The sequence below is a fragment of the Genypterus blacodes genome, unplaced genomic scaffold, assembly GCF_046128005.1.
Source record: "Genypterus blacodes isolate CSIRO-AG114 ecotype Tasmania unplaced genomic scaffold, CSIRO-AGI_Gbla_v1 ptg000129l_1, whole genome shotgun sequence".
Classification (NCBI taxonomy): domain Eukaryota; kingdom Metazoa; phylum Chordata; class Actinopteri; order Ophidiiformes; family Ophidiidae; genus Genypterus; species Genypterus blacodes.
Genome location: NW_027466931.1, coordinates 1227501 through 1254295, shown reverse-complemented (window position 1 = coordinate 1254295; position 26795 = coordinate 1227501). Strand labels below are relative to the sequence as shown.

Below are 26795 nucleotides of genomic sequence, written 5' to 3'. Positions count from 1 at the left end.
GGTCTCCTCTTACTGTGGTTATGAAATGCTACATGTTTACATTGGCAAGTCCTATTGTTCGTGTCCATGTATACATATTTATCACATTTATTCCCCTTACAGAGAAAAATGAAAAAGAACAAATCAGCTGAAATCAGCAAAAGATGTATTTTCATTTAAGATAAGGTTGAAAATTATTGTAAAAAAAGGAAAAAACATCTTTCGATATCCTTTGAGCATCTTTCAGAAAATAGAATCCCCCCCCACAAAACAAAATGAATCAAACACGTTTCTCAATCAAACTTAAATATTTATTCATAAAACTCTACGCCCCGCTACAAAAGGAGTACATTTCTGTAAAATCTTACATCTTCAATTTTACAATTCCCCCCTCAAAAAGCATCGTTTCATCCCTTATGATATATAAAAAGACAAAAAATATACAATGACCAAACGTTATAGTGTCTTTGGTACAAAACAATGGCGCTTCCTTTGATTACAGCTCCCATCACGCCCAACTCCCGAAAATGAGTCGTGTTGCTATTTAACGGTCGGAAAACAACATCCCAATATGACATACAGCATGTCAACAACAACAAAAACAAATTGTGATGAAACGTGACACGTGTGAACAGATGCGGGGCATTTCAAAAACAATCTTTGCTTTACCCTTCCTGACATTTTTACCTACTCTCCTATTTTTTGTTTTCCTCCATGGTTAGCACTTTTTTAGATGACACATTTGGACTCTTAAGGCCTCACCAACCAAAAAGTACCACTTCAGTTATCTTAACCAAACGTGAGTGGAGTGTTTACAGCTCTAAATGTACTTACAAACAGTTAGCTAGCTTTGTTAGCTTTCTAACCAATGGGCAAGCTAGCCAACCAGTTCAGGAACAATTGTTTGCTATCTTGGTCAATAGTTATCAAGATACTAGTTAGCTAGAGCCTGAACACTTGTAGCAATGAGTCTGATGTTTTTAACAGTGAAACAATACAACTATAAATTCTTAAGATCTGTTTGTTTGTTGTCCTAAACTCTTCTTTGCACACCAAACACTCACATTAAGTATTACATTATTGCTAAATGCGAGTGTAGATTAGATTTGACTCATTGCTTCAGATGTTAATTGTGTATTTCGCTCCATTTACTCCCACTTGATTGTTTGCCATGACAGCAAAAAACACACTAATTTGTTAGGAAGCTGCTAGCCAGGCAAGAATCTGTTAAATCCAGTCCAAATCCAATTTGTTAAATAAGTGGCCATACTGTATTTGTCCTCTGGATCGTAAAGATTAATTTGTTTCTTACTATTGAAAAACAGAAGCTGAGCATTATTGTTGCTGTCGGCTGTATTAGTTTCTTATGTCTTATATAGCACATTACCTCTGGGCTGTTCCTCAGACCAACTTCACAGCGTTTGTTTCTATAATTATTGCTTTGGTCGCCCTACACATGTTCAAAACTGGGTGGCGTACTAATGATGTGATCAAGTCTGATGCTGAATCCAATTTTCATCTTTGTTTTTGATTTAAAGGTGGTTTAAACTTTGTAAACTGGAAGAAGATTTGACGCTTAAAGCTGAAAACCTGTGACCGCGGTGAGGGAGCTGTAATTTAAAAGCAACTAGAACAAATGTATGGAATATTGGCATATAATCTCTCTCTCAAGTGCTACTGAACAAACATATAAACATCTACAAAGTCAAGGTGACACCAAACGTTGCACTGCCAACAGACTAGAAGCTTTTCCATACTGTGAGCAGTTGAATGTACATCTGCGAAACAACCGCTAACAAACATATTTAAGGCACATACGTTGTTTTTAAAGTTTTGTTAAGGTCGAGTCGGTGAAAACTTGAGAGTTCACGTATTTTGTTTGAGAGATATTCGATTAAGAAACTCTGATTGATTACATCATAATGGATTGTGGATTTGCGACGACATTTGCCGGACATGACGGCGCAACAAAAACAACAAAATCCAGATTTGTTTCCAAATTATTACGAAACCTGCAGACGAAAAAAAGTTCTCGTCTCAGCAGCAGTGAATGCATATCGTAAATATATATAATGTATAGTGTATATATTACATGTAGTGTGTGTGTGTGTGTGGGTGTGTAATGTGTGTACAGCGAGGAGACATCGCACAGCAAATCTCCCTTTTCCTATCGTCCATCACAGTCTCTCTTCGATTCGCGCATTTCATTTCCCCGTCCATCCTTCAGTTGGTGGTGAATCTAAGACACACACACACACACACACACACACACACACACACACACACACACACACACACACACACACACACACACACACACACACACACACACACACACACACACACACACACACACACACACACACACACACACACACACACACACACGAGGGGGTTACGAGGGGGTTACGAGGGAAGAGAGAGAGAGAGAGAGAGAGGAGGAGGACGAGTAAGATGATGTAGAAAAAGAGGATGGCCAAAAACAATAAAGGACGTACTTCTGGTACCTGGCGATGATGTGCGTGACCATCCTGTCCGTGATGCCTGGGCAGACGTCCTCGGCCAACCGGATGTTGCGTTCCAGCTCCTCTATGGCCATTCGCTGCTCAGACTGTTCCTTATGCTGCTGCTTCAGCTACACAACACAGAGGACGAAGACGTTTATTCATCTTAATCTCCAGTACATTCCCATATTTCCGTCGTTAATTCCACATACGTGAGGAACAAATTACAATATCCTATGTTAAATGTATGTGAGTGTGTGTACTAACCTCGGTGAAGACAGGAGAGATGACTGTATTCAAACTTGTGGATTTACTCAGCTGATCCTGACCCTGAAGAGAGGGAGATGATGAGGAGGAAGAAAAGATAGTACAGACACAAACACACAGACACATACATACACAGAGCTGTACTGACCGTTCCGTTTAGCACCTTCCGGCCCTCTGTCTTCTTCTTGCGGACAGTGGTGAAGGACCATTCTGGCGAGTTGCTATTATTCTCTTTATTGCTGGACTCACTGTAAACACACACAGGAAAAGGACAGGAGAATAAATAATAATAATACCAATAACGAAAACCAGATCTAATTTGTTAAAGTGCTATACGTTTCATATGCCACTATACACACGCACACACAACACTGTCACCACTAGATGGCAATAATGTACAGTTTTTATGCACTCTTGAAAATATTTCAACACACACGCTTTACCTGTCGGAGTCGTCCGAGCTGCTGCCGCTGTGCCCCTCCTCCTTCCACCTCCTGTACCTGTCGATCAGCTCACTGAGGTAGGACGTCTTCTTACAGTGTTTGACGATGAACTTGTGCTTGAGGAGCTCTTTGGCTGTGGGACGCTGCACAGAGAGAAAGGGAGAGAGAGAGAGAGAGGGAGAAAGGGAAAGAGGTGAAGAACAGAGCAATAGAGAAAGAGAGCATTTTCTTGTCACACTGCTGATTTTCCCTGTATTAAAAAGTGAAAATTACTTCTGCTCGAGAGACAAAAGAAACAAAATGAGAGAAGAACTGGTTTGTCGAAGTTACTCCACCAGGGGGCAGCAGATGGCAACCAGTCATCTTAAATGCTGCACAAGATCTTCATAGATATGAGCTTTAAATTAAATAATGGAGTTTCAAAACCTTTCCTTTCCCCTGGCTTATAGGGACGTTAATACACAAACTGAATTTTCTTGCACTTGAAACTGTCTATGTTTATAAGTTTTAAATAGCATCACTGAATTTTAAATAAGGGAATATGTGTATAAATTGGATTCTCATAGAGGCAAATTAAACTAACTTTATTTTGAAAAGTTGTTGTCATCACATCCTTTGACCTGACAAGGCGTGAAAATGATTCACTCAGATGAAATCAGGTGTGGCCCAGACTTAATGAGTGTGTCAGTCTGTCTGCATATGTGTGTGTGTGTGTGTGTGTGTGTGTGTGTGTGTGTGTGTGTGTGTGTGTGTGTGTGTGTGTGTGTGTGTGTGTGTGTGTGTCTTACGAAGGCGGGGTCCTTGTTGAGGCAGGACTCTGTGAACTCTTTGAAACTTTTGGAGAAATCGCCGGACAGAGTTGGAGGCGGAGATTTGGGGATGTGGAACAGCACTCGCATGGGATGCATGTCGGAGTTTGGAGGTTCACCTTTGGCGAGCTCGATAGCTGTGATGCCCAGAGACCATATGTCAGCCTGAACACACACACACACACACACATACGCACAGACACACACAGTCAGATGGTTTGGACTTTTGTTTGCAAGATGGCTGACACCCACTAACCATATGTCAGCACAGTAAGCACACATACTTGCAGACAAATGTAAACACACACACAGGTTGAATGTCACGTCTTCTCAACTTGCTACACTGACCATGTGTCAGCACACGTTTGGGTGTAGAGGTTATCACACACACTTGCGGCAATGCTATATAGCATCATGTTACAACTGTTTTACTCTGCTGCTCCGTTGCTGTCACACACTGACCATATGGCGCGCATGCACACGCACACGCGCGCACACACACACACACACACACACACACACACACACACACACACACACACACACACACACACACACACACACACACACACACACACACACACACACACACACACACACACACACACACACACACACACACACACACACACACACACACACACACACACACACACACACACACACACACACACACACACACAGAGCTGTTCTTTGAAATCCTTTCTCTCTCATTCTTTTGTCTGAAGTGTGTCGGTGTCAATTATTCCAATAGTTCCTGAAACTCGTCTTCACTTTATTTCTCCCTCATTCCATCATGGCTTGCTAGACCACTGTGGACGTTGTTCGATTGGTTCGTATGGTAACAACGTGTAGAACCCTGCGACAAAGTGAGCCAGCGTTTACTTGGGAGTGGCTGAAGACGACCGATTATAAGTGAACCACATATTAAACCTCCGTAGTTTGATCCAGTTCAATCGGAGTAGGGTTAGTTTCCCCCTCTTAGGTCCGGTTCGTCAGGCGTAGACCTCAATGGCCACATTGAGACTGAAATAAAACTCTGATGCGACCCAAACTAGTCCCCGAACCGACTGCAGGGCGATCAACTGAGCTATTAACACACACACGCCATATGAACCAAACCACATCATTCAACACACTCTTACCCACATCTAAAGACAAAGTATACACACACCCTACTGGGTTTGCCTTATTTCCAAAACACAGCATGCCAGACTCTCTCTCTCTCTCTCTCTCACGCGCACACGCACGCGCACACATCAGCTGTTGCGTCATTTGTAAAGACATTTGTTTACTTTGTGATCAGGTATCCGACTGTCAAAAGTGTCCTCTTTGTTTATTGTGCGTGTGTGATGGCGGCAGGTGCAGTTATGAATGTTTGTCTATTATTATCGTTATTCATCATTTCAGTTGATGATCAGTTGCTTTGTGTGTTTTGTTGTGTTTCAGACCAAACGTCCTCACCAAAGTGGAAGACGTGAACATAGTGGGGCGTTCACATTAACGGGTGTTACCTTGGAGTCGTACGCAGACTGCTGGATGACCTCCGGCGCCATCCAGAACGGCGTTCCTACGAACGTCTCCCTCTTTATCTGTGTGTCCGTCAGCTGACCGGCAACCCCGAAGTCTGCCAACTTCACCTGTCCGTGTTCCGACAACAGGACATTAGCAGCTAGAGAGAAAAGGAGGGCGGACCGGGTTAACTTTGCGTGGATAACAAACGATTAAAAAAAACCCCACAACATTTGAGAACGTTCTATACCTTTGATGTCTCTGTGGATCTTCTTCTCAGAGTGCAGGTAGTCCAGTCCCTTCAGGATCTCCTTCAGCATTGTGGCAATCTGGGATTCTTCAAACGGACCAGCACGAAGCTACACACACACACACACACATTTAACCTGTTTGCACTCATTTGAGACACGACTCAACACGCAAAACTTGTCCAGGCCTCCGAGCTAAAATTCTGACATTGAATCAGGGTTGATTTAAGCCGAAATTAAAGCCGAGACGGCATCCATGGATAAACAACAAAGACTCGGGCTAAGTACTGTTAATTAGACCTTAGTAAACATTACAGAAACCAGCTAACAGTACGCACCAAGTCGAGCGCTGAACCTCCACCTAGGTACTCCATGATGATCCATAGTTTGCTGCCCTGAGACACAGAAGGAAAAAAAATCAGTTTCTACTTTCTAACTTTATTTTTCTTCTTCTTATACGAGTGCTGTTCAATATATGAGGAAGAGGAGATTTAGAGGCGCCGCAGTGTGACTGGAATTCGAGCAAGGAACCTTCTGGATTGGTCCACGGGAAGTGGCTTCCTACCTTCGCTCCAAACTTTAGGTCAAAGCACATATAGTAACCTAAACCCAGCTGTCTTTGGTTAAGCAGGAGGTAACTAGAGCTCCTGAACGACAAAGAGCCCAGGCTGGATTTGAACCTACAACCTTTTGGCGTCTCACCTTCAGGTAGGATCCGTAGTACTTGGTGATGTACGGGCTATCGCACTGGCTGAGCACTGTGATCTCCTGCTGGATGTCCTCGATCTCATCCTCCGCCTCCTCCAGGTCGATGGTCTTGATGGCGACGACGCTCTGGGTGCGATTGTCTATGCCTTTGAAGACCTGAGGGCGGGAGAGGGAGCGCGATTGAAGAGTAAGAGGAGGGAAAACACCGCACCTCAATCACACTGATGAACGCATGCAAACACCTAATCGAGAGACGACAAACATGCACACCTCTCCAAATGATCCTTTACCAATCCGGTCCAGTTTGGTGAACAGCTCCTCCGGATCGATCTGTGAACTCTGAGGGAAGACAGGAAGCAGAATTAACACAAACAACCACCTTCAATTCTAACAAAAAACATGCAATGAAAGACTCCGGAGTTGTTTTTTTCTTTATTTCCTCACACCCGAGGCCTTTCAACACCGCACATACACACACACTCAAACTGCATAAAACCCAGAAGGAAACGAGTGTGACAGTTAAAGATAACAGGAACTGAACACACACAGCTGCTCGACCACACACACACACACACGCGCGCACGCGCACACCCACACTTATCTGTGAGGGATTCTTACATCCATTTCCTAAACTGTAATCTTTGTCAGTGTAAAGCACAAACGTCGCAGTTTCTAAACGTACTGAAATACGACGCATAGAAATTCAGATGGACACCAGGGGACTGTTGGACTGGGCGACACGCAGCGGGTGACCTAACCACTCGGTCCAAAGCCCTAGTCACCAAGCCGGCAGGGAGCCTCCATGAATGCAGACTTGACCCCGTAGCCTCTAAGATCTCTAGGAGAACGCAGGTGCCACGTATGAGACTTCACTTGTGACTGGCCTGTACACACATGGGGCTTGACTTGTGACTTGTCTGTCTAGAAATGAACCTTGACTTGCGACCTGTCTGTCTACACCCGTCTGTCTTGTGACCTGCCTGTCTTGACTTGAGTGTTAAGTAAGTCTGAGCCGTGAGGAGGGAGCTGTGTTTGTAGTGTTTGAAGTGGCTGAATTGCTGCCATCGTTGTCTAAGTAAGGAGTCGTTCTGCAAGTCTGAACACACACACACACACACACACACACACACACACACACACACACACACACACACACACACACACACACACACACACACACACACACACAGAGAGAGAGAGAAAAACATAAAATTGCTGTGATGTTGGTTGGATTTCCTCTCTAAACCTAAAAATGGAACAGTCACTCTTACACACACACACACACACACACACACACACACACACACACACACACACACACACACACACACACACACACACACACACACACACACACACACACACACACACACACACACACACACACACACACACACACACACACACACACACACACACACACACACACACAGTACCCACAATGTTGCCACACCCTGTCAGCAAACACAGCGGTTAGCGTCTAATGATACTTTTCGGCCGAGAGAGAGAGAGAGAGAGAGCGAGAGAGCAAGCAGGAGCACACAGGAGGAGAAAATGAAGAGTTGAGAGAGAGACAGAGAGAGGGAGAGACAGATGAAGATAAAGAGAGAGAGAAGGAAAGCAGAACACGGTTATGTTTCCTCACGGCGCAGTGACAAACTTTCACTTTCGCTGAGCTTTAGAGACAGGCGAGATAAAGGCTTCAGTGGTTTATCCTCGTAACTGTGCCATCGCTCAGACGTCAAACAGGCCAAGAGGTTCAAAGGTCAAACATGACCACCGGGAGAAAAAAAACGTATAAATCCAACACAAGCAAAGATACTGAGAGAGTTTCATCCATAACATATGATAAGGTAGGTAGGTTAAGGGAATCGGTCATGATTTGGACAAATTCTACTCAAAATTAATACCAATATAAAAAACGAAATAAAATATATTAAAAACCCAGATAAATAATAGATGATAAAATAATCCGGAGAACACAAAATAATAAATCTAAAATATTCAGAAAATTTTTTGTTAAATATTTGACTACAGTAATGTTGTTAAAAAACTCAAAATCAAAGAAAAATATATAGGAAAATGTATTACTTTCCAAACTTTAATGTTCTTGATTAATTCTAGAAAAAAACTTACATATTTGACTGGAATTGTCAGAAAATGGCATGGTTGACAGTAATCCTTAGTACTGGTTTAAGTGTCCTTAGCATTGGGATCATGATTATACTGCAGTACTCTGAGCCATAAAGGGCAAAGATAGTGATAATGAGTCACAAAGAACACAGCAGATTGACAGTAAATGTGCCGAAATTATCCCGTAATCTCTTCCTTCTACTGTGGGCAGGGGTGTGTCTGTGTCGCTCATCCACACATCGAGAAGAAGCGTACGGTGCTCGGCTGCTCCACGTTCGGCCAAAAAGGCAGTGCGTAAACAAGCAATTTAGATATCAATTATGATGTAATAATGAGATAAGGAACAATGGGAGTTTCCCTCTCGCTCTCTCTCTCTGGGATTTCTTACCACATAAACATTCAAATAAAGGATTTCCTGTTTTGTACCAAATTAACAGCATCCTCATTTGACGAGATGACTTCCCTCCTCCTAAATCCTTCCCCCTTGGTGCCCTTGGGCAAGTTTGTGTGCCGATGTGGAGATAAACAGCAAAAATATAAGCATGGGGGGCGGGATTAGATAAACATTAAACATTGCACTTTGACCCTGGCAGTTAAAGAGCCTCAGTTGGTGGACGAGTGGAAGTTAAATATTCAACAGTCCCACAACCGCCCCAGAGCACGACGGCGGTGTTTCTGTGATTACGCACGGATCTTTGACCGTTTCAGAGTAAACATACAGTATTTCCCCTTAACGTTTCACCGCATGAAGCCTGGGAACTTTAATCTGGTTTTTTTATCGGCGTCAGGGTGTTCAAGGAGAATTAAGGATGAAATCAAACGCAAATAAAAGCCTCGGCGTCACGCTCTATAAAAAGGCGTTTCAGGTTAATGTTTCACCTGAGTCAGATTTGCATGTGCGCCGTTGCCGTTGCAGGCCATTTGTACCTGCTAGTTTTGAGTTTTTAGGAGCTAAAACAATGATTATACAGGAGACTTTGCCCTTTGGTTATTCCTAACATTGGTTCTAACGCAGACATCTGATATACTGGAAAATATTTACAAATGTACTAAAAACCTATAAATAATACAAGGAACCGACACAAAAGACTTCCCTGACACAGAATTTCCAATGGAAAAAGCTCCAAACTGAGCATACAAAAGGTCTTTAATAGTCACATTAAAGCTGTTGAACATGCATGTAGTGAAAGGTACGATGTAGAAATGTCCAACCGTGCCTTTAAGCCCTGCTCTGTTTTGGTCGCCACAATGACAGAGGTGCTTGTTGCGTAGGTACACCCGAGTTATGCAGATTTAAGGTTAACGAGGGCGATAAGATTCAGGTGAGAGATAAAGAGGGCGACAATGACAGGGAGAGAGAGAGAGAGAGATAGAGACGGAGAGACAGGTTATTGAACTCCGTCTGCTCTGTCAAACATGCAAACATTCGGCTGCCTAAGAAAACTAAAGTTGGACGCGGCTGTGGAAACCGTGCGAGAGGGAGACATCCGTGTTTTCACTAGCGAGAGCCGCCCCGAAAAATTTTGTGACATAAAAGCTCCCATAGTGTGTGCACGAGCGAGCCGGGGGTCAAAGGTCACAGCTGCCGGAGAAGGAAGTACAAACAAAGCATTCCCGATGACGACCTCTGTGGAGCCGCGTCATGTGAAATTCTCGCCTGCTCTTCATTTCACCCCCCCCCCCCATCTCCAGCCGTGATCTGCTGAGTCACGCCATTAGAACCCACTTAATGCAAACTGGTGGCGACGGACCGTATGATCGAGGCCAACATGAGGCCACGCACGATTTTGCCGCAACACCACATTGGAAAACATTGGGAAACTTTGCCTTCTATGATTTGGTAAATGCTTCATGTAGCCGATTGAGCGTTTATGCTAGCTTGCCAATGTTTTCCTCTTCTCCTACCGTTTGGAGTGAAGGTTCTTTATCTATATTTATCTATGGTTTACATAAAAAAAGTGCTTTTCATCTTGATTTAACAATTGCACATTCTCATATCACAATTTCGCGTTTGATTCAATCAATTGTGCCAAGTTTATTTGTGTCCATTTCACTCTTTCAAGCTTTCAAACGAAAACAAAAACACACCTGGAGGTTAAGTCAAGGAAAAAGGTGCAGCTGTCCAAAAAGGCAAACCGCAGTAGACGAGGTAGAGGCCGACACAGCGTCATAGCAACGAGCAGCTTAACCCTGCACACGTCACTTGTGGGGAGACGCACCAGAACGTTCAGCAGGTTGTTGGCTTCAAGCACGGAAGCTGGCGAGGTTAAGGAAGTGGAAGTGAAACCGGATTCTTAGCCTAAAGGATTTTTCCTGATGTATGTTGAACATTGATTTCATTTACAGATTACAATTAAGATCTTTCGGTTGATTCTCGGTCTATTCCTTCCTGCGATTAATCAATTCATCAGCTTTAGCATTGACATTCTTGTTTGCATCATTGCGAATTCAGAATCTTTGATTTTTAGAGGAAAACGTAAGTAACTTTTCCAGCTAAAGTACATTAGATTTTCAAGCACATCAGTCGGTTTCAGGTACGTCTGTTTCCCTCAAACAGGATGTAGTGACGCTTGGCTGACAATAGGCTTGGCCACATCAACACCACACACAACTTCACTCAACTCTTTTTGGCTTTAGTGACCTGGCAATAGACTTACGCGTAAAAAAGTCTAAAGAGATGAAAACTTCACCGCAAAAATAGAGGAAAAGGCTAAAAAAGAACATGTCGTGAAATTCGTATTCCAGCTTTTGTGCCGAAGTCAAATATTACGTGAATCATCTGGGTTCTGGGAGTTTGTGATGGGCACTTTGTTATTGTCGACATTTCACAGGCTAAAAGTTTAACCGACGCAATATTTGATAGCATACCTGTGTTCATAAGATGACAAAGCTCCAGCGATATAAGACGCCAACATTTATGGAGTTAACAATATCGGGATTCCTCGGAGTTATGAAAGAGCTGACACACAAACATGCTGGAGGCCAAATTCAACAACAAACTGATTCTCCCAGTCAACACAGTCTGACAAATTACGTAACAATGCCTACGGCGTTTCTAAATAAACTCTAGTATGAAACTGCTGCATATCCATAGACGTGTGTGTGTGTGTGTGTGTGTGTGTGTGTGTTGCTTTAACCAGGCCATGACACATCGGCAAGCTCCGCCCAGCAGGGATAAGCACAACAGGTAAACCAAACTGACAGACAGCCAGTCCCACAGGTCGACACACCTGAGAATAGAAACTCGCTTGACGCGCCGAGGCACTACACACTCGACACACGGATTCACCGTCACATAACACGATCCTATAGCCGGTTTCAACAGGATATTGCACGAATCCGACATAAAGACACATTCCACACACACACACACAACACAAGCAGTTAAATAAAAGCCTTCAAACTAAATAATGTCACGACTGAGCAGCACAAACACACTGTGGCTTGATTCTGGATACTACTACTAATAATAACTTACTCTGTGGAAGGCCGTCACAAAAATGTTCTAACAAGTCGCCGCAGAAATATTACAGTGACACTTTGGATGACTAAGTGCTTTATGGTCACAATGAGGTCAGTATGCTGGTCCCAGAGACACAACACAAGTCAATAAAGGAGTATACAAGCGATGCAAACACATTATAGAATCATGTCTTTATAATAGAGAACCAAAGTCACATAAGAAACCATACAAATATAATTAAGAGATGTAAACACTATAAAGGAGCAACAAGGTTAAAGTTAAGTTAAACCATTAATTGCCAAAATGTTTCTGGGAATTCACAATGAAGTAACAAGATGACATCATAACCCATTGTATCCTTATGACTGAGGATATAAACAAAACTAAGTGACGCAAGCTCGCCACAAACAGAGTATGATACACAATACCATCATTATGTGTCACCATAAAGCATAATAAGGCCAGCCTCTAGTCACTAAATGAATATTAAAGAGACGTGTAAGTGATGTGAATGTTATCAAGTGTATTGATATACACTGAATAACAAGTAGGTATGGAGGGCCAAAGGCACTTAAAGTGGAAAGAAAGGGAAAATTAAAGAGATATCACATTAATGAATACCATAAAGTCACTATAAAGCCAGTATGGAGGAGGAAGCACAGGAATCACTATTATGTCATTGTGGACCAAAGTCACATATAGGAATCATATGGAATCATATTGATTGGAGGATTGCTGTCACAAAATACATGACATAACACAGGAACCAGTCTAATTATGAAGAACTATTGGATAATAGAAAGAAATATAGATGTTTGTCACATTGTGAGGCATCATAGTCATATTGTGAAACACAAACAAGTCTACTCTAGTCAGTGTATCAATAATATTATAGATCTCTCTTCAAACTAACATACATGAGATAAATGTAAGTAGTATAGGGTTAATATGGAGGGGGGGGGGGGGGGCCTCACATTATAAGGAACTAAGTGACTACAACAACAAATACAAACATCAAAGGTCAATACTTTGGGACACGAATCACCTTAAAGTCCTTATAAAGACATTATGTGTGAAATGTAGGTGATTACGTTTAGTCACTTGTGGCGTCCACGAAGACATTTTACAGGAAACCAAGTGTGACAGGCGCATGAAAGTCACATACGCGGTGACTTGTTCTTCGCGGTGGGTGTGGAGAGCAGAGCGAGGCAGGGCGGCAGAGCGAGAGCCTCCTGCGGGCTGCTGTGCCACATAAACGACACTAAATGAACTTAAACGACAGAGGAAATGACTGTCGGTTGCACAACGCATCGCGTGGTGCTTGGTAAACTGGTTCGGTTCGGTTCGATCCCCGCGTAAAAAGACAGAAAACTCCGGTAAAAAAATCCACCTTTCGCTTACCTGCATACCAGGAACTTCCATGGTTACTTCGAAGTCTGAACGCCCTTTTCCTCCTCCAGGTTTGTGCGCTTCTCCTGTTTCTCCTCCTCTCGCTTCTCTTTCCCTTCGCGTCCTATTCGAGCTTACGCGAAATTCCCCCAAAACAGGAAAACTTACTTGGGGGAGGAAAGACACAGAAATAAAGGATTAAAGAGCGTGATCAGACAGCACGCAGCCGACGTCCCGTATGTGTCTGCGGCAACAAAAGTGTTTGAGAGGAGGAGGAGTCGTGACTGCCTCCTTCAGGGGCGGAGCAACAGCGCGCGCGTACGTGACAAGCGTGCGTGCGCGGGAAGAGCGTCATAAGGACATCTGCTGCCACCGTGTGTTTCTATCTATCTTCAAAGTAGAGCGTACTCCCTCTCCTCCGACTACTAAGAATGCGTATATTATGATTTGTTGTCACTCATTTGTATGTTAACATTTGGTGTATTATTGAATAAAGACGAATCAATCAGGAAAAGGTATTTGACATGCATCGACCAAATGCAAACAATTTGCAAACCATTATACACTGCCGGTATATTCATATGTATAGTTTTGGTGATGGTGTATTTATTTGTGCGCATATAAGTATTTATTTATAATTACATTTGCTTTTGCTTATTCCAAACTTTACGATTTTCTCCTTCCCTGAATGACTGTTAGTGATTAATTTATGTTTGTACGCGTCTGCGCTTGTAATCTTTAGCGTTCTGTGTGTGTCACGGACTGTCGATTAATTGCCCTCAAAGGATAATTTAATTTAATTTAATTGATTTGAATTGATAAAATAGTTCCTACAGTTACTGAATGCATCACGGCTTCTATTTATTTTTTTCCCTGACGTCATCCGGAAGAGGGGGCCAGGGGGCGGAGCCTGGCAAAAGATGGCGTCTCTGCGCTGCAAGAGAGACCCGTGCGGCGTAATCTGCCTTATTTTGACGTATTTCAGCGTCTTTTACGCGGATTATGTGGTCATACAGTACGTCCTCATCCCCGCCTACTCGGGAAGGTATGTGTCATATATTCTTGCAACGTTACAACTGCTAGAAACATACATGGCGTCAGGGGCTGTGCGCTGTCTCCATTCATTTGACAACAGAAATAGGAGGAGACGCTCCACCGACAGCTGGTTTCATACACATCAAACATCTCTTTAAGTACGTTTAGTCGAGTATTTCTGAGGGTGAAACACGCGGGCTTTATGATAAAACGTGTGGCATCAGTTTGTTTACATTCTGACATCAGAGCAGCCAGTCAGCTCGGTTAAAAATGATAAACAAAGTCGAAATAATAACACATTTTCAAGCGTTTTAGTTTTTTTTGGCAAAATTCTTTATAGCACTGTCATGAGATATTCGTTTATACATGACAATATTCTAGGGTATTTTGTAAATATACATTTCAAGCAACGCAATTAATTCTGTAAAGAATAACAGCGACACATTTTACGTAACTGTAGGGATATTGGACAATTGAAACAATTACGTTAAGTGGAATTTAATGGCATTACAGGAATATTACAGGGGCACCACAACACCTACTGTATAAATTCCACAATGTACGATATGGTGACACAAGATGTAGTTGAATAAAATGTGTGATCTAAAGTGTGAAGTTTGCTGCATTGTGTGTGTCACAGTGTGTGGTGTACCCTGCACGGATCTGTGTTCAACCTGATTCTGCTGCTGCTGCTCGCCTGCCATGCCAAAGCTGTTTTCTCAGACCCTGGTCAGTACGTGTGTGTGACCTTTTGATTTTGAATAATCAATTAAGGAAATCATGCTGGAGCCCGTATGGAAAGTGTGTGTGTGTGTGTTGTGCAGGTATGGTGCCTCTTCCAGACACAGCCATAGACTTCTCAGATCTCCGGTCCCAGTCGTCTCGTATGAACGAGCGGGTGAGTCAAGAGTGCAGTCGCCTACTTTATTGTTTTGCCTATTTTCCGATGACATCGTCACTGATGGTCAGGAACGGAAACGGCGAAGACCGTTAAAATACGAACAGTCTCGGCTTTCTAAGGAAAGTGTTGCCTTAGTAACGTAGGATACGTTTTACATCCACCCTCACTACATTTACATTGCCTGTGCTGCAATAAAGGACAAAATGCAAGAAAGTTGTATCATTTCATGTTCAATTCAATAACGATGTTTCATAGATGATTTAAGGGAAGGCAGTAGCTCAGTGGGTAGAGCATGCGCCTTGGAACCAGAGGGTCGCTGGTTCAAGTCCCTGCCGAGGTGCCCCTGAGCAAGGCACCGAACCCCTCAATTGCTCCCCCCTCTGCGAAGGGTGGTAATGTAATGTAAGTCGCTTTGGATAAAAGCGTCTGCCAAATGATAGTAATGTAATGTAATGTAATTTACAGTTGGTCAGTTTCTCAACCTTACAGATGTTTATGACTCCTTTTTGTTGCATTTTTCCTCACTCTGGGAAAATATTTACACTTGGCTTTGTATGAGGTCAGTGTGAAACCAGGTGTTTGCATGCCGCGCTTTTAGTCCTTTGAGAACACAAACACATATTTACCTGAGTGCGACCTTGTGGTTATGTGTGTGCGGGCGTGTCATTATGATCTGCGGTGTGTATTTATGAGTGTAATGACTCGAAGCGTTACAGTGTGCATATGCGCCGCATAAGTTAAACAAATGCTCCTTTGTGGCCATTTTAATGTGAGAAGCTATTGTTTGTTTTGATGAGTCCCTTCATAATTGACTCCTGTGCTGCCCCCCCTGCAGGGCTGTGAGGGCTGGACGGTGTGTAGTCGCTGTGAAACCTACAGACCTCCCAGAGCGCATCACTGCCGCGTCTGCCAGAGGTGCATACGGCGAATGGACCATCACTGTCCCTGGTGAGACAGCGGCGTCCGTCGATACTTTTCTTTCACTCTCTCCATCTCCTTTTCGTTCGTCTTCTGTCTCTTGCATACTCCCATCAGCAGCCTCTGACTTGTGTTTTCCTGTGTTTTTAGGATCAACAACTGTGTCGGTGAGCTCAATCAGAAGTATTTCATCCAGTTTCTATTCTACACCGGTGAGTAAGAACAGTAACTCGTCCATCAGTACTTCACGAGGACAATTAGTACCAGATATCATCAATATGTCGTACTGCTGCCACCGTTACCATGGTGTTACTCCCTCAGCTAGTACTGTTACTACTACTCATGCTACTGATACTTTCTCCAGAGGTGGGAACGAGTCATTGTTTTGAAAGTCGCAATTCAAGTCACAGGTCCCAAGTGAATATGGGCAAGTTATTGGGCAAGTCAGCAAATATGGCCGAGTCACCAGCCAACCCACAATTCATGTCAGGAAAGTCACAAGTCAAGACTAGGAAGTCACTAGCCAAGTTATAAAGCAATATATGCAAGTCACAAGTCAACTCACTGCCACCCAGGTCACAAGTCAAGTCAGCAGACAAACCATCCCTCAGCATTGTTACTACAAGCATAACGTGTTGCATCTTCTTGCGTTGCTTCTTCTTGTATTATCGCCGCTCATGCTGCAGACTCTCTAAGGTTTGGCGTTCACACCTGTCCACAGGTATGGCCAGTCTGTACTCCATGGTGCTGGTGGTGACGGCCTGGGTGTGGCGGATAAGAAACGAGCGAGAGGGCGACGCTGAGAAGGAAGGCGAGGAGACGCCCAGCAAGCACCTGATAGTGTGAGCCATCAAACTAGTGAATGAGATGTATTTTTAGCCAAGATTTATTGTGTTTTTTTCATAATTAAGAAGTTCTTTAACGTAATGATTTTAGGTAACCTTAGTCACCTAATTTTGTGACGATTCAGTAGTTTTATTGATGTTTGACGAGTCTTTCTGTCATCTCTCTGTCAGCGCTCACTACATCATCCTGCTGGTGGAGTCGGTCTTGTTCGGTGTTTTTGTCATGGTCATTTTCTACGACCAGGTACACACACTCACCTTCCCTACACACGTGAGCAAGGATTTCACAGCAGCAGTAGTAGTAGTAGTAGTAGTAGTCAAGGTAGTTCTTGGTAAAGTAGCTCCGTAATGGAAACGTAGGATCTCATAATGGCCTTTCCACGACATGAAATAAGTCCCGCCCCCTTTCTCTCCCACCCCCCAGCTGGTCTCCATCATAACAGATGAGACTCCCATCGAGCAGATGAGGAACAGGCTGATGACGAAAGACAGAAGTATCTCTTCCTCCGCTTCCTCCTCCTCGGCCTCCCAGCTGCCACATCACCCGACACACACCCGCAAGCCAAAGATCGCCCTGCTGCGGGAGGTCTTCGGAAGAGGTGTGTGTGTATGCTCAGGAACGAAAGGAAGTAAATAGGAAATAAGAAAAGAAAGAGGGAGTATAGCAGGACAGAACAAAGGAAATAATATTTCTCTTCCCTCTCGCTCTTCAGGTTCAGTCTTTTGCTGGCTTCTTCCTCTCCACTCCAGCCCCCCGTCTGTTGGCGGCATCACCTACTCAGCCCTGCCCGACTACGATGTCTGACTTTTGACCTGTGACACAAACAGAGGCAAGAAAGATTTTGCATGAGTGAGTCAGAAGGGGCGTGAATGATGTTTCTGCCTAACTAGGACGTTTTCTCCTTGGACATGGAAGAGGAAGTGTGTGTGTGTGTGTGTGTGTGTGTGTGTGTGTGTGTGTGTGTGTGTGTGTGTGTGTGTGTGTGTGTGTGTGTGTGTGTGTGTGTGTGTGTGTGTGTGTGTGTGTGTGTGTGTGTGTGTGTGTGTGTGCGTGTGTGTGTGTGTGTGTGTGTGTGTGTGTGTCATTTTTCACTTTTCACCTCAAATCAGCCTATTTTACCGTCTTTCCTGTCCTGAGGACACAACGCACAAACGTGCTCGGTTGGTCCATGTCCATAGTTTTACCCACCAGCACTTTTTGATAGTTATTAAGTTGTAGAAGAATGGAGTCTGGGCTCTACCGATGAAGGACTGATGTGGCTGATGTGTCTATAGATTTGACTGTTTAATGCATCAGAAAATGTCGACATTAACTGCGTCCTTCAACAATGTTACTCATTAACAGTGATACCAATTTTCTTTCGGGAACTAGGTCATTGGCAGAGTCGTTTTTGGTAAGGTGAAATATTCTGCAAATGTTTGGCGTTCACTTACCAGATGTCCTGAGGGAACCCTGTGCTAAACGTGCGTTAAAAAGCTTCTCAAAGCTCCTTCGCATGAAGTTGTTAGTTTAGTTGGGTACAAAACTGATCACTGTTACACCTGCATTTACTTTTTTTTACGTGGACTAGTTGAGAGTCTTTAGCATTGTTCTAACACAGCACAGTTCAGTATGGATATCGAGAATCAACTCTTTGCTTTTATTGAAAAGTTCACATAACCTCTGTCTTAACACTGAACTAATGGCACCGGGTTCCACAAGGGTCTATTCAAAGGCCTACAGATGTGGTAAGTGAACACAAAATATCTCTACCAACCTGTAGGAACTGAGGTGTTCCATCATGTTACTGATTTACCATTTTTGCTGACCATAAGATTGAATGCTCGATTGGCTGCTGGACTTGTGCGTGTTCAGTTCGTGGCATTTTAATTCTGTAGGTAATCTGACAGTTATGTTAATGGCACTACTCTTAGCAGGTGGACCTAAAGGATAGACTAAACATCGATGCCAAACATATTGTTAAGAGCTGTATTGGTAGACTTTGAATTGTTACTGATTGCGTTACTGAGTTAGGATCACAGAGTACTTCAATGGGCGTAAGACGTAACATCTGATACCTGCCACTCACTGTAAATGGCCCAGGTTTCTCAAACTGTGCATCACAGGTGTGTTTGGACTAATTACGGACAGCGGCAGCTATCAGAAGTAAATAAGTCAAATTCTCCTGCACGAAGAACTCAGAATTAGAAATGCCATTTCTTGATCCTTGCGGAACGTCCTTAAGATTGAAATCCAAGACCAGAAGGTTTTTTTTTCTTCTTCATATATTACACATTTTCACTTCTGTGGTGTGTCCATGTGTGACCCTGTACCCTTCAAATGTCTTGAGAAGTCTTCACAAGTCTTGCCTTGGAGTTCATGAACAAATGAGACAAAGGATGTTTGATTCCTGTTTGTGTATTTATTGTTTTATCGCTTTCATTCCTTTATTTATTTTTGACAAACTGCAGTTTGATGTGCTACTAATTAAACTGTGTTACTGATTTACACTATAGCTCACATTTATACATACATACAGTACAAGCAGGGTTTGATTTGTTGCGGAGGAATGTTGTGAAAGCACAGAAGTAACGTTTACTGTTACATTATCCTTAATATTCTATTTTAAGCTCAGAGATGAAAATGATATGTGCTAAATGAGGAAAGGGCAGTCTTCTTCATTCATCTGCAAATCACCCTGAGAAACACACACACACACACACACACACACACACACACACACACACACACACACACACACACACACACACACACTCTCAGAGAGAGTACATCTCTCAGTATTCTGCTATATCTCAGTGAAGGAAGGATTTTTAACTTATTTATTGTTTCTAACTATTCCGTGGAGTTAACTCTACCAATAACTGTATTTTTATGTCAAGGGGGTGAAGTCGCCTTTCTGCACTCGTCTCTCAGTTAGCCCTTCAAAATAAGACAACCGGCCTTGAAGAGAAGTTTACAGCTTCTCTTACAGGTTTTTTCTGTTCAGGATACATCGTGTTTTCTAACACACGTTTGTCACTACATTGTTCTGTTTTAGAGGGTAGAGGCCTATTCACACACATTTTGAATTACAAGTTAAAGAGACCTCAAAACAACTAGAAAATGGTTCAATAACGCAACAGCCTTTTTTAGATCCTAACTAACAAAGTGAGAAATGACTTAGGATAGAAAGGCAACTTCACCCCTCAATGTATTTTTACATATGTGTATATAGTTATTAACTAACCGTGTCCAACCTGGGCTTAATACAAGTTTCAGATATACAAGGGAAAATAATCGCTAACATTGTTTTCATGGATTGAATCCCTGAAACCAATCAATCCTACCAAAGTGTTAAAATCTCAGTCTCAAAACAAGAAACTGCCAATTGGGAGAGATGATCTTTGCAGCTTTGCAAAATAAAAAGCCCAATACTGAATGTTGAGAAGGTGGTAAGCAGTCGTTATCAGAAGTGTGCAGCTCTGTAACAGCGGTGCAAACTAATTGAAAGTCTTTTTTACTTTATATCATATTATCATGTACTGTAACACCGAGCAACTTCCCCAATATCTCCCTCTTTCTGACAGCACGTCATATGCCACCCTAATGTAAACATAGACATATCTAGACTATCTGCCCTCAAAATGGGTATTAAAAAATCTAAGCCTGCCTTATTGATTCAATCAAGAATAAAGACAAATATTCTACAGAGAGGGATGACATTCAACACGTATAAAAGAAGGTCTTCTGCATACAAAGATAATATTGTAAACGGATGACTTAATCAAAGAATTGTATTTATTTAGTCAACATTTTGCTCTTTCCTTTTGATCTCACACATTCAACATGGTGCTGTGCTTCGTAACCACTGGTAACCACTTTTCAAACATTCTTTGACCAGCAGTTATACTTACAATATTGACTGTATGCACGCCCAGGTTTGGTTTTGTTGGTTGTCTATAGGGAGGTACATATTTTATATCAATGACATGTGCAATTTTGATGAAGGGAGAGTTACTGAAACTCAAAATTTTGTTTTTTCTATTGCAATCTGGTTAAAACAGAAGCAGGTTTGAAATGTTTTGTGAGCGTTTGTTAAAGCAGTGGGAACTGTGTCAGGTTAAGCATTAAAGCGGCTCACTTTTGGTCAAAATGGAACCAAAGCTGAGCCAAGTAAGTTAGGTTTCTGCACTTTTTCTGTAAAAACCTAAATGAAGTAAAATGTTTAAAAACATTTCAAACTGTAAATGTTTTCTGTCCAGGTGTGTGTGTTAACTATCAGGGTACTGGTTTGCCTGTTTGACTCTGTTGAAGTTTCTTTTTGTATCAATGTTGTTCAAAAGGGTGCATTTGTTTTGGTCCGTCAACACACATGCAGTCCTTACCACTGATTTCTTCTGTTTTAAAATAATGTTCACTCACTGTTTGGTGAAGCAAAACAAACGCACCCCAATGCTGTTTTTACATGACAGCGGGAAGGAATGTGTGTATAAACAAAGAGGGCTTGAAATTAACAGTGCTAACCAGCCAAAGATTAGACAATTTCACATTCATACTGGCTTTTTGTTAAGATGTTATTTAGAGCAATTAAGTGGCAACAAGTAATATTCGGCCTTTACTGACATAACTGCTAAAACAAAGACTGATCTCTGTTTTGTTCACCCTTCCACCATCCACCACTTATCTGTGTTGCTAAGGTAGCATGCAAAGCAAAGTAGACCAGATATCCCTCTCCACACCCGCGTTCTGGATCCCAAGACGTTCCCGGCCATATGGATGTATAAACCCCACCCCAGCATATTCTGGGTCTGGTCCATGGTCTCCTCCCAGTTGGCCTAGAAGACCTCACAAAGGAGGCGTGCAGGAGGCATCCTGATTAGTTTTGCAAAACACATGAGATGGCTCCTTTCAATTTGAATTTACAGTAAGCAGCTCCAGTCCATGCTTAGTCCAACTACGAGTAAGAGGAAGAAGCCAGCCTCAGCCAACTGCGCTAATGGATGATTTTTGGCATCAATTACATGGCACAATTTTGAGTATTTTAATGTCAATAAAGGGTCATTTAGACGAGGTAACCATTCACGTTTTACATATTACAAATTTGATTCTTTGGCTGGTTGACTTAAAAAGTTAGCTTCATGCCCTGCAAACAAACCAAGAGTTTAAAATCATGTGGCTTCATGATGAAGACGTTTACAGCTGACTGATGTTTTATTTATTGTTACTATCTTGAAACCGTGACCTGTGGATTGTTCCTATTGAGATGCTGCTCTGGCTCGTTCAACTGGAAGTAAAACGGATGTCTCATAAACTTTACTTGGTCTCTGTCTTTGTTTTTTGTGTTTTTTCTTGTACTTTTTAGTTCAGTTCATCAGGGTGTGTGCAGATTCTTGGCTGGTTACAAAGCTGTAAGCCACAAACACAATAAAAGCATGAACCCACAGTGTGCATGAGCTCTTAGGCCACAGTAGCACAAGCAGTGAAGGTGGGGATCGATAAGCCGATAAACCCAGGGTCATTTTTTATTTTAGCAGTGTCGCCAGGCTGTGAAGATGGAAATTAGAACAATAAGAAAGAGCCATATTCAGTTACTTCCCCAAGCTATTTTGGGAAAACCGCTGGAAATTTCCAGAAATGAATCGGTGGATAACATGATCACCTAAAAGGAGACGTTTCCCGCAGGTTAATTGCGTATCAAGCAGCTGGGATCTCTGTGGTTGAGCTCTGGGGCTGCAGAATCATGGGTCATGGCAGCCCTCGGCTCAACAGTTCATCTTTAAGCTGCTGACCAATGGCTGTAGACTATAACTGCAGCCATTTGTCATTGGACCTTAACACAGGATGTCTTATCTTCAACTCAGCAACTGGGGTATTATAAAACTAGTTCTCCACTGGGAACTATAGTGTCTTTTGACTATTTGGATAGTTTGTTTGCCAATTGCTTCATATTAAAGTGTCAGCATAAACAGGATGTAGAGTGGTTGTCAGGGGTTACCTTCAACCAGCACGCTTTTATGGCAGAATGTGGACGCGGCCTTGGCTGTCAAAAGAGATCAATTCAGAGCCAATCACCGGATTGCCTTTGAATCGACCCACTCTTCGAGCTCTCCTATTGGCCGGGCGAACTGTCCGTCACGAGTGTGACGCAGATCAGCGTCACGTGACCAATGTTTTTGTTGTTCGCTTCCTCCTTCACATTTCTCGCAGTGTCATGAGACCAGAAGAGCAGAAGAAGACTCGCCGGGTCTGAAACATCCTCTGCGACTCTTTCTGAAACCTCTACCGGGCCCCGAGGCTTCACCGCCCGGGTACAGACTTACCCCGAGGCCGGAAAGGAAAGGCTCCAGATCACCGGTATGGCGGACGGGGAACGGTCCCCGCTGCTGTCAGAGCAGCACGACGGCACCAACGGCTTCTCTCCCGGGGGCAGCTCGCATGGATATCCGCCACAAGCGCAGAGTACGTCGGTGACTTTCGGTAGCCGCATTAATAACACATTTATGAGTACCTGTAAATCTTTCTTTCTTAGGCCTGGAAAAAGTCGTTAATTCGCAAACAGCTGCTGTCAGTCAAGCTAAACCAAGCTAGCTAGCAGGTGACCTAACGTAAGCAGTAATTAATTGAGTTATCAACACGTAAATTCGGTGTATTCATCCTTTTGTTGTTGTATCTGACATTTGAGACTGGTCTGTGTGATACTTATGTAGATTACGCTTGCAGTACTTATTTATATCAGATAATATATACGTACAGTATACAGGTGAGGCGTTTGAGGTCAGACTCCATGTCGCCATCCTAATCTGTGCTTTATCTCTCTGTCTCTTTCCTGCTCATGTCCTCTTTCCTCTGTTTTGTCCCCCATGCAGTGTCTGTAATCTTTCATTTTTACACTCATTCCCTTTCTTTATCCCCTTCAGCAGCACATTTGATCAAGTTTGGCCTTTTTGCTGTTTTTAAAGAGATAATTGCTAATCAACTCATCAATCAGTTCATCAATTACTATAAATAGGTACTTTAAGGTTGTAGTTAATGTTTTATTTCTGATATAACTTTGAAATATTCACGGTTTTAATGGTGGCAAAACTCCTGGAACACTTTGTTGTTTGCTTAAATCACAGTAAAGACGGATAATTGGAATATTTACTGCATGATGAGGAGCAAATCATGGAAAAATCTCCTCCCGCTTCATGAAAACAGGGGTCACTAATGTAAACAATCATATTTGCAGGTGTGTGTGTGTGTGTGTGTGTGTGTGTGTGTGTGTGTGTGTGTGTGTGTGTGTGTGTGTGTGTGTGTGTGTGATCAGGATTTGCTCACAGTATAACCCTCCCAGTGACCCTTCTCTCCAGGTTTGGCGCCGTTCCCCAGCTCGGTGGCGCCCGGTGAGCCCCCGCCCCCTTACTCTCCGCAGGGCAGCCCGGACAGCAGCAGCGCGCCGGTCATCAGCTGCCGTGTCTGCCAGAGCGCCATATCTGTGGAGGGCAAGACGCACCAGCACGTGGTGAAGTGCGGCATCTGCAACGAGGCCACGGTGAGGTGATGCCTAGACTATGATTTGACACTCGGGGGCCAAACCTGAGAACAAAAACCAAAAAGTTGGAGTTGCTTTTCAGGCACTTAAACTTTCATAAAATGCTGACTGTTGAGGAATTTATAAAAGCCCCTCCCCTCTTTCTTAGGCACCACTTTTGGATCATGGAAGCCCTTTATAGAGGCTGTGATTGAACTTTATAGTCGTCTTAACTTTGTCACATACTTTATGTACAGGAACATTTCTGCTGTGGGAATCGGTTCCTGTTTTTGTGACATTTGTCCTCTTGTCCTTTCACTTTGTAGCCGATAAAGAACGCTCCTGTCGGGAAGAAGTACGTGCGCTGTCCCTGTAACTGTCTGCTGATCTGCAAAGTCACGTCTCAGAGGATCGCCTGTCCACGGCCGTACTGGTGAGACAGTGAGACACGACTCTTCAGGCTCGAGTGTGTTTTGTACCTTTGTCACGTTTAGCAGGATCAGAAATGATCCGTTCTGTGCTCTCTGTGTGTGTGTGTCGCTCAGCAAACGCATCATCAACCTGGGACCAGTCCACATCGGCAGGGACAGCCCAGAACCGCAGCACCAGCCCGTCGGCATCAGAGTCATCTGTGGACACTGCTCCAACACCTTCCTGGTAAGGCGTGCATGCACACACACACACACACACACACACACACACACACACACACACACACACACACACACACACACACACACACACACACACACACACACTCTTTCTGACCTTTGTCACATCTCTCCGTCTCGTTCCAGTGGACAGAGTTTTCAGACAGGACGCTGGCCCGATGTCCTCATTGCCGAAAGGTGTAAGTGTGATAGACGACTGTCTTGACAGCGTCTCCTCCTCCTCCGTCGTAAACGTTGCACAGCAGAAAAGGCGGCAAACCTCTTACTTATTTTCACTGCTTTTCATTGGCAGCTCCTCGGTTGGTCGGCGGTATCCCAGGAGGAGGAGCCTGCTGTGTTTCCTGCTCTTCATCGCCCTCGCCACCTCGACCGTGGGACTTTTGGTGTGTGTTTGTCACAGGGAATGCAGCACATTTAAAATTTCACGATTATTGTGAACGCTCAGTCACTGTTTGTGTGTGTGTGTGTGTGTGTGTGTGTGTGTTTGTGTTCAGGTGGGTACTTGGAAGCCCGCCCGTCACTCTAAAGGGATCTACGTGTCGTGGGTGCTGCTGATCCTGCTGGCTCTCTTCACCATGGCAAGAACCATCTACTGGAGGTGCATGAAGATCAGCGACCCCATATCGAACATCACATAGAGGGAGTGACCGAGAGGGAAGGATGGACGGATTAAAGAGGGAAGGAAAAGCAAATCAGCAGGCGATGTAATTGGAGGGGAGGGAACAATGAATACTGTTTGGATAAAGAGTTACTGGATAAAGAGCGAAGGCAGCAGTATGCTTCATCCGAAACGCCCGTCGGAGAGTTGGATCACATCGGAAACTCCTGTTACACCGGTGAAATCTGGGCCCGGCGAAATTCGGAACTTTCCAACTCTGTCGATCCGCCTCTCATGCCACTCTCACGCCACTGGGTGAGGTGAAATGAGGTCGTTTATATCTCTGGTTAACAATAATCGGAAACCAACTGATGGGTTGGTTTCCGATGTGGTCCCTGATCAAGTACGGCGAGTTGCGTCAGCTGAACCATACTGCGACCTTGGGAGAGATTATTAGATGTATTGATTAAAGCAAAATACAAGCGCCGCATTCACAACGCACCGGATTCATTGGGAATTCTAAACTGCCAACCGGGGAAACTGTGTTGGCTTCACAGGACACATGGGAACTTTAGATTCCAGTATATTCTCCGTTTTCCAGCATAACTTGGAGGTACCGAACAAAGTTGGGAAAGAAAAGGGAAGGGTTTATTTTTTTATGGTTCTGTTTAACTCCTGTGTAACTTTAATGCTTTTGGTTTCTTTATTGCGAAGGTTTGTTGCTTTTCCGGGTCCACACAAAGAGTTTTATTCCAGATTTGAGCCCAAAGGGTTAAATCAATGGCATTATCGGTGAGCAGGTAGTGATTGATGAAACGGATCTCAAACGGTAAAACATCTCAGAAGTTGCACATATTGTTAAATATGCTTTTGTACAGATAT

General features: G+C 43.4%; 3 protein-coding genes across 5 annotated transcripts in view; 2 read left to right on the top strand and 1 right to left on the bottom strand.

The window, feature by feature from the left end:
- Positions 1–268: 268 nt before the first annotated feature.
- Positions 269–13719, bottom strand: LOC143010654 (serine/threonine-protein kinase 26-like). Of its 2 annotated transcripts, none has more exons than XM_076163095.1 (12): positions 13468–13719; positions 6741–6809; positions 6465–6626; positions 6101–6157; positions 5765–5873; positions 5517–5674; positions 3982–4167; positions 3194–3336; positions 2899–2998; positions 2751–2813; positions 2478–2614; positions 269–2218 (listed from the first exon to the last, which is right to left on the bottom strand). In XM_076163095.1, exons 1-12 carry the CDS (start codon positions 13486–13488, stop codon positions 2203–2205), a joined length of 1221 nt encoding a protein of 406 aa, XP_076019210.1. In that variant the 5' UTR covers positions 13489–13719; the 3' UTR covers positions 269–2202. The 2 variants fall into 2 exon arrangements, with proteins under 2 accessions (XP_076019210.1, XP_076019211.1); XM_076163096.1 differs by having other exon boundaries at positions 2487–2614.
- A 644-nt stretch (positions 13720–14363) lies between these two features.
- Positions 14364–22450, top strand: LOC143010760 (palmitoyltransferase ZDHHC3). The gene is made up of 9 exons (XM_076163294.1): positions 14364–14500; positions 15131–15219; positions 15315–15388; positions 16227–16339; positions 16460–16521; positions 17031–17151; positions 17326–17398; positions 17579–17753; positions 17868–22450. Exons 1-9 carry the CDS (start codon positions 14376–14378, stop codon positions 17957–17959), a joined length of 924 nt encoding a protein of 307 aa, XP_076019409.1. The 5' UTR covers positions 14364–14375; the 3' UTR covers positions 17960–22450.
- Positions 22451–23295: 845 nt separating this feature from the next.
- The window catches only part of LOC143010724 (type I phosphatidylinositol 4,5-bisphosphate 4-phosphatase-A-like), a 4547-nt gene continuing 1047 nt past the window's right edge, over positions 23296–26795 (top strand). The window contains exons 1-7 of one of the 2 annotated variants that reach the window (XM_076163226.1): positions 23296–23593; positions 24484–24665; positions 24971–25077; positions 25190–25301; positions 25442–25494; positions 25608–25698; positions 25810–26795. The exon at positions 25810–26795 is cut by the window's right edge and continues 1047 nt beyond it. In XM_076163226.1, the coding sequence (XP_076019341.1) occupies positions 23491–23593; positions 24484–24665; positions 24971–25077; positions 25190–25301; positions 25442–25494; positions 25608–25698; positions 25810–25953 (792 nt within the window). In that variant the 5' untranslated portion in view covers positions 23296–23490 and the 3' untranslated portion in view covers positions 25954–26795. Of the gene's footprint in view, positions 23612–24483; positions 24666–24970; positions 25078–25189; positions 25302–25441; positions 25495–25607; positions 25699–25809 lie in introns of both variants that reach the window. The other variant, XM_076163225.1, reaches the window with a different exon arrangement.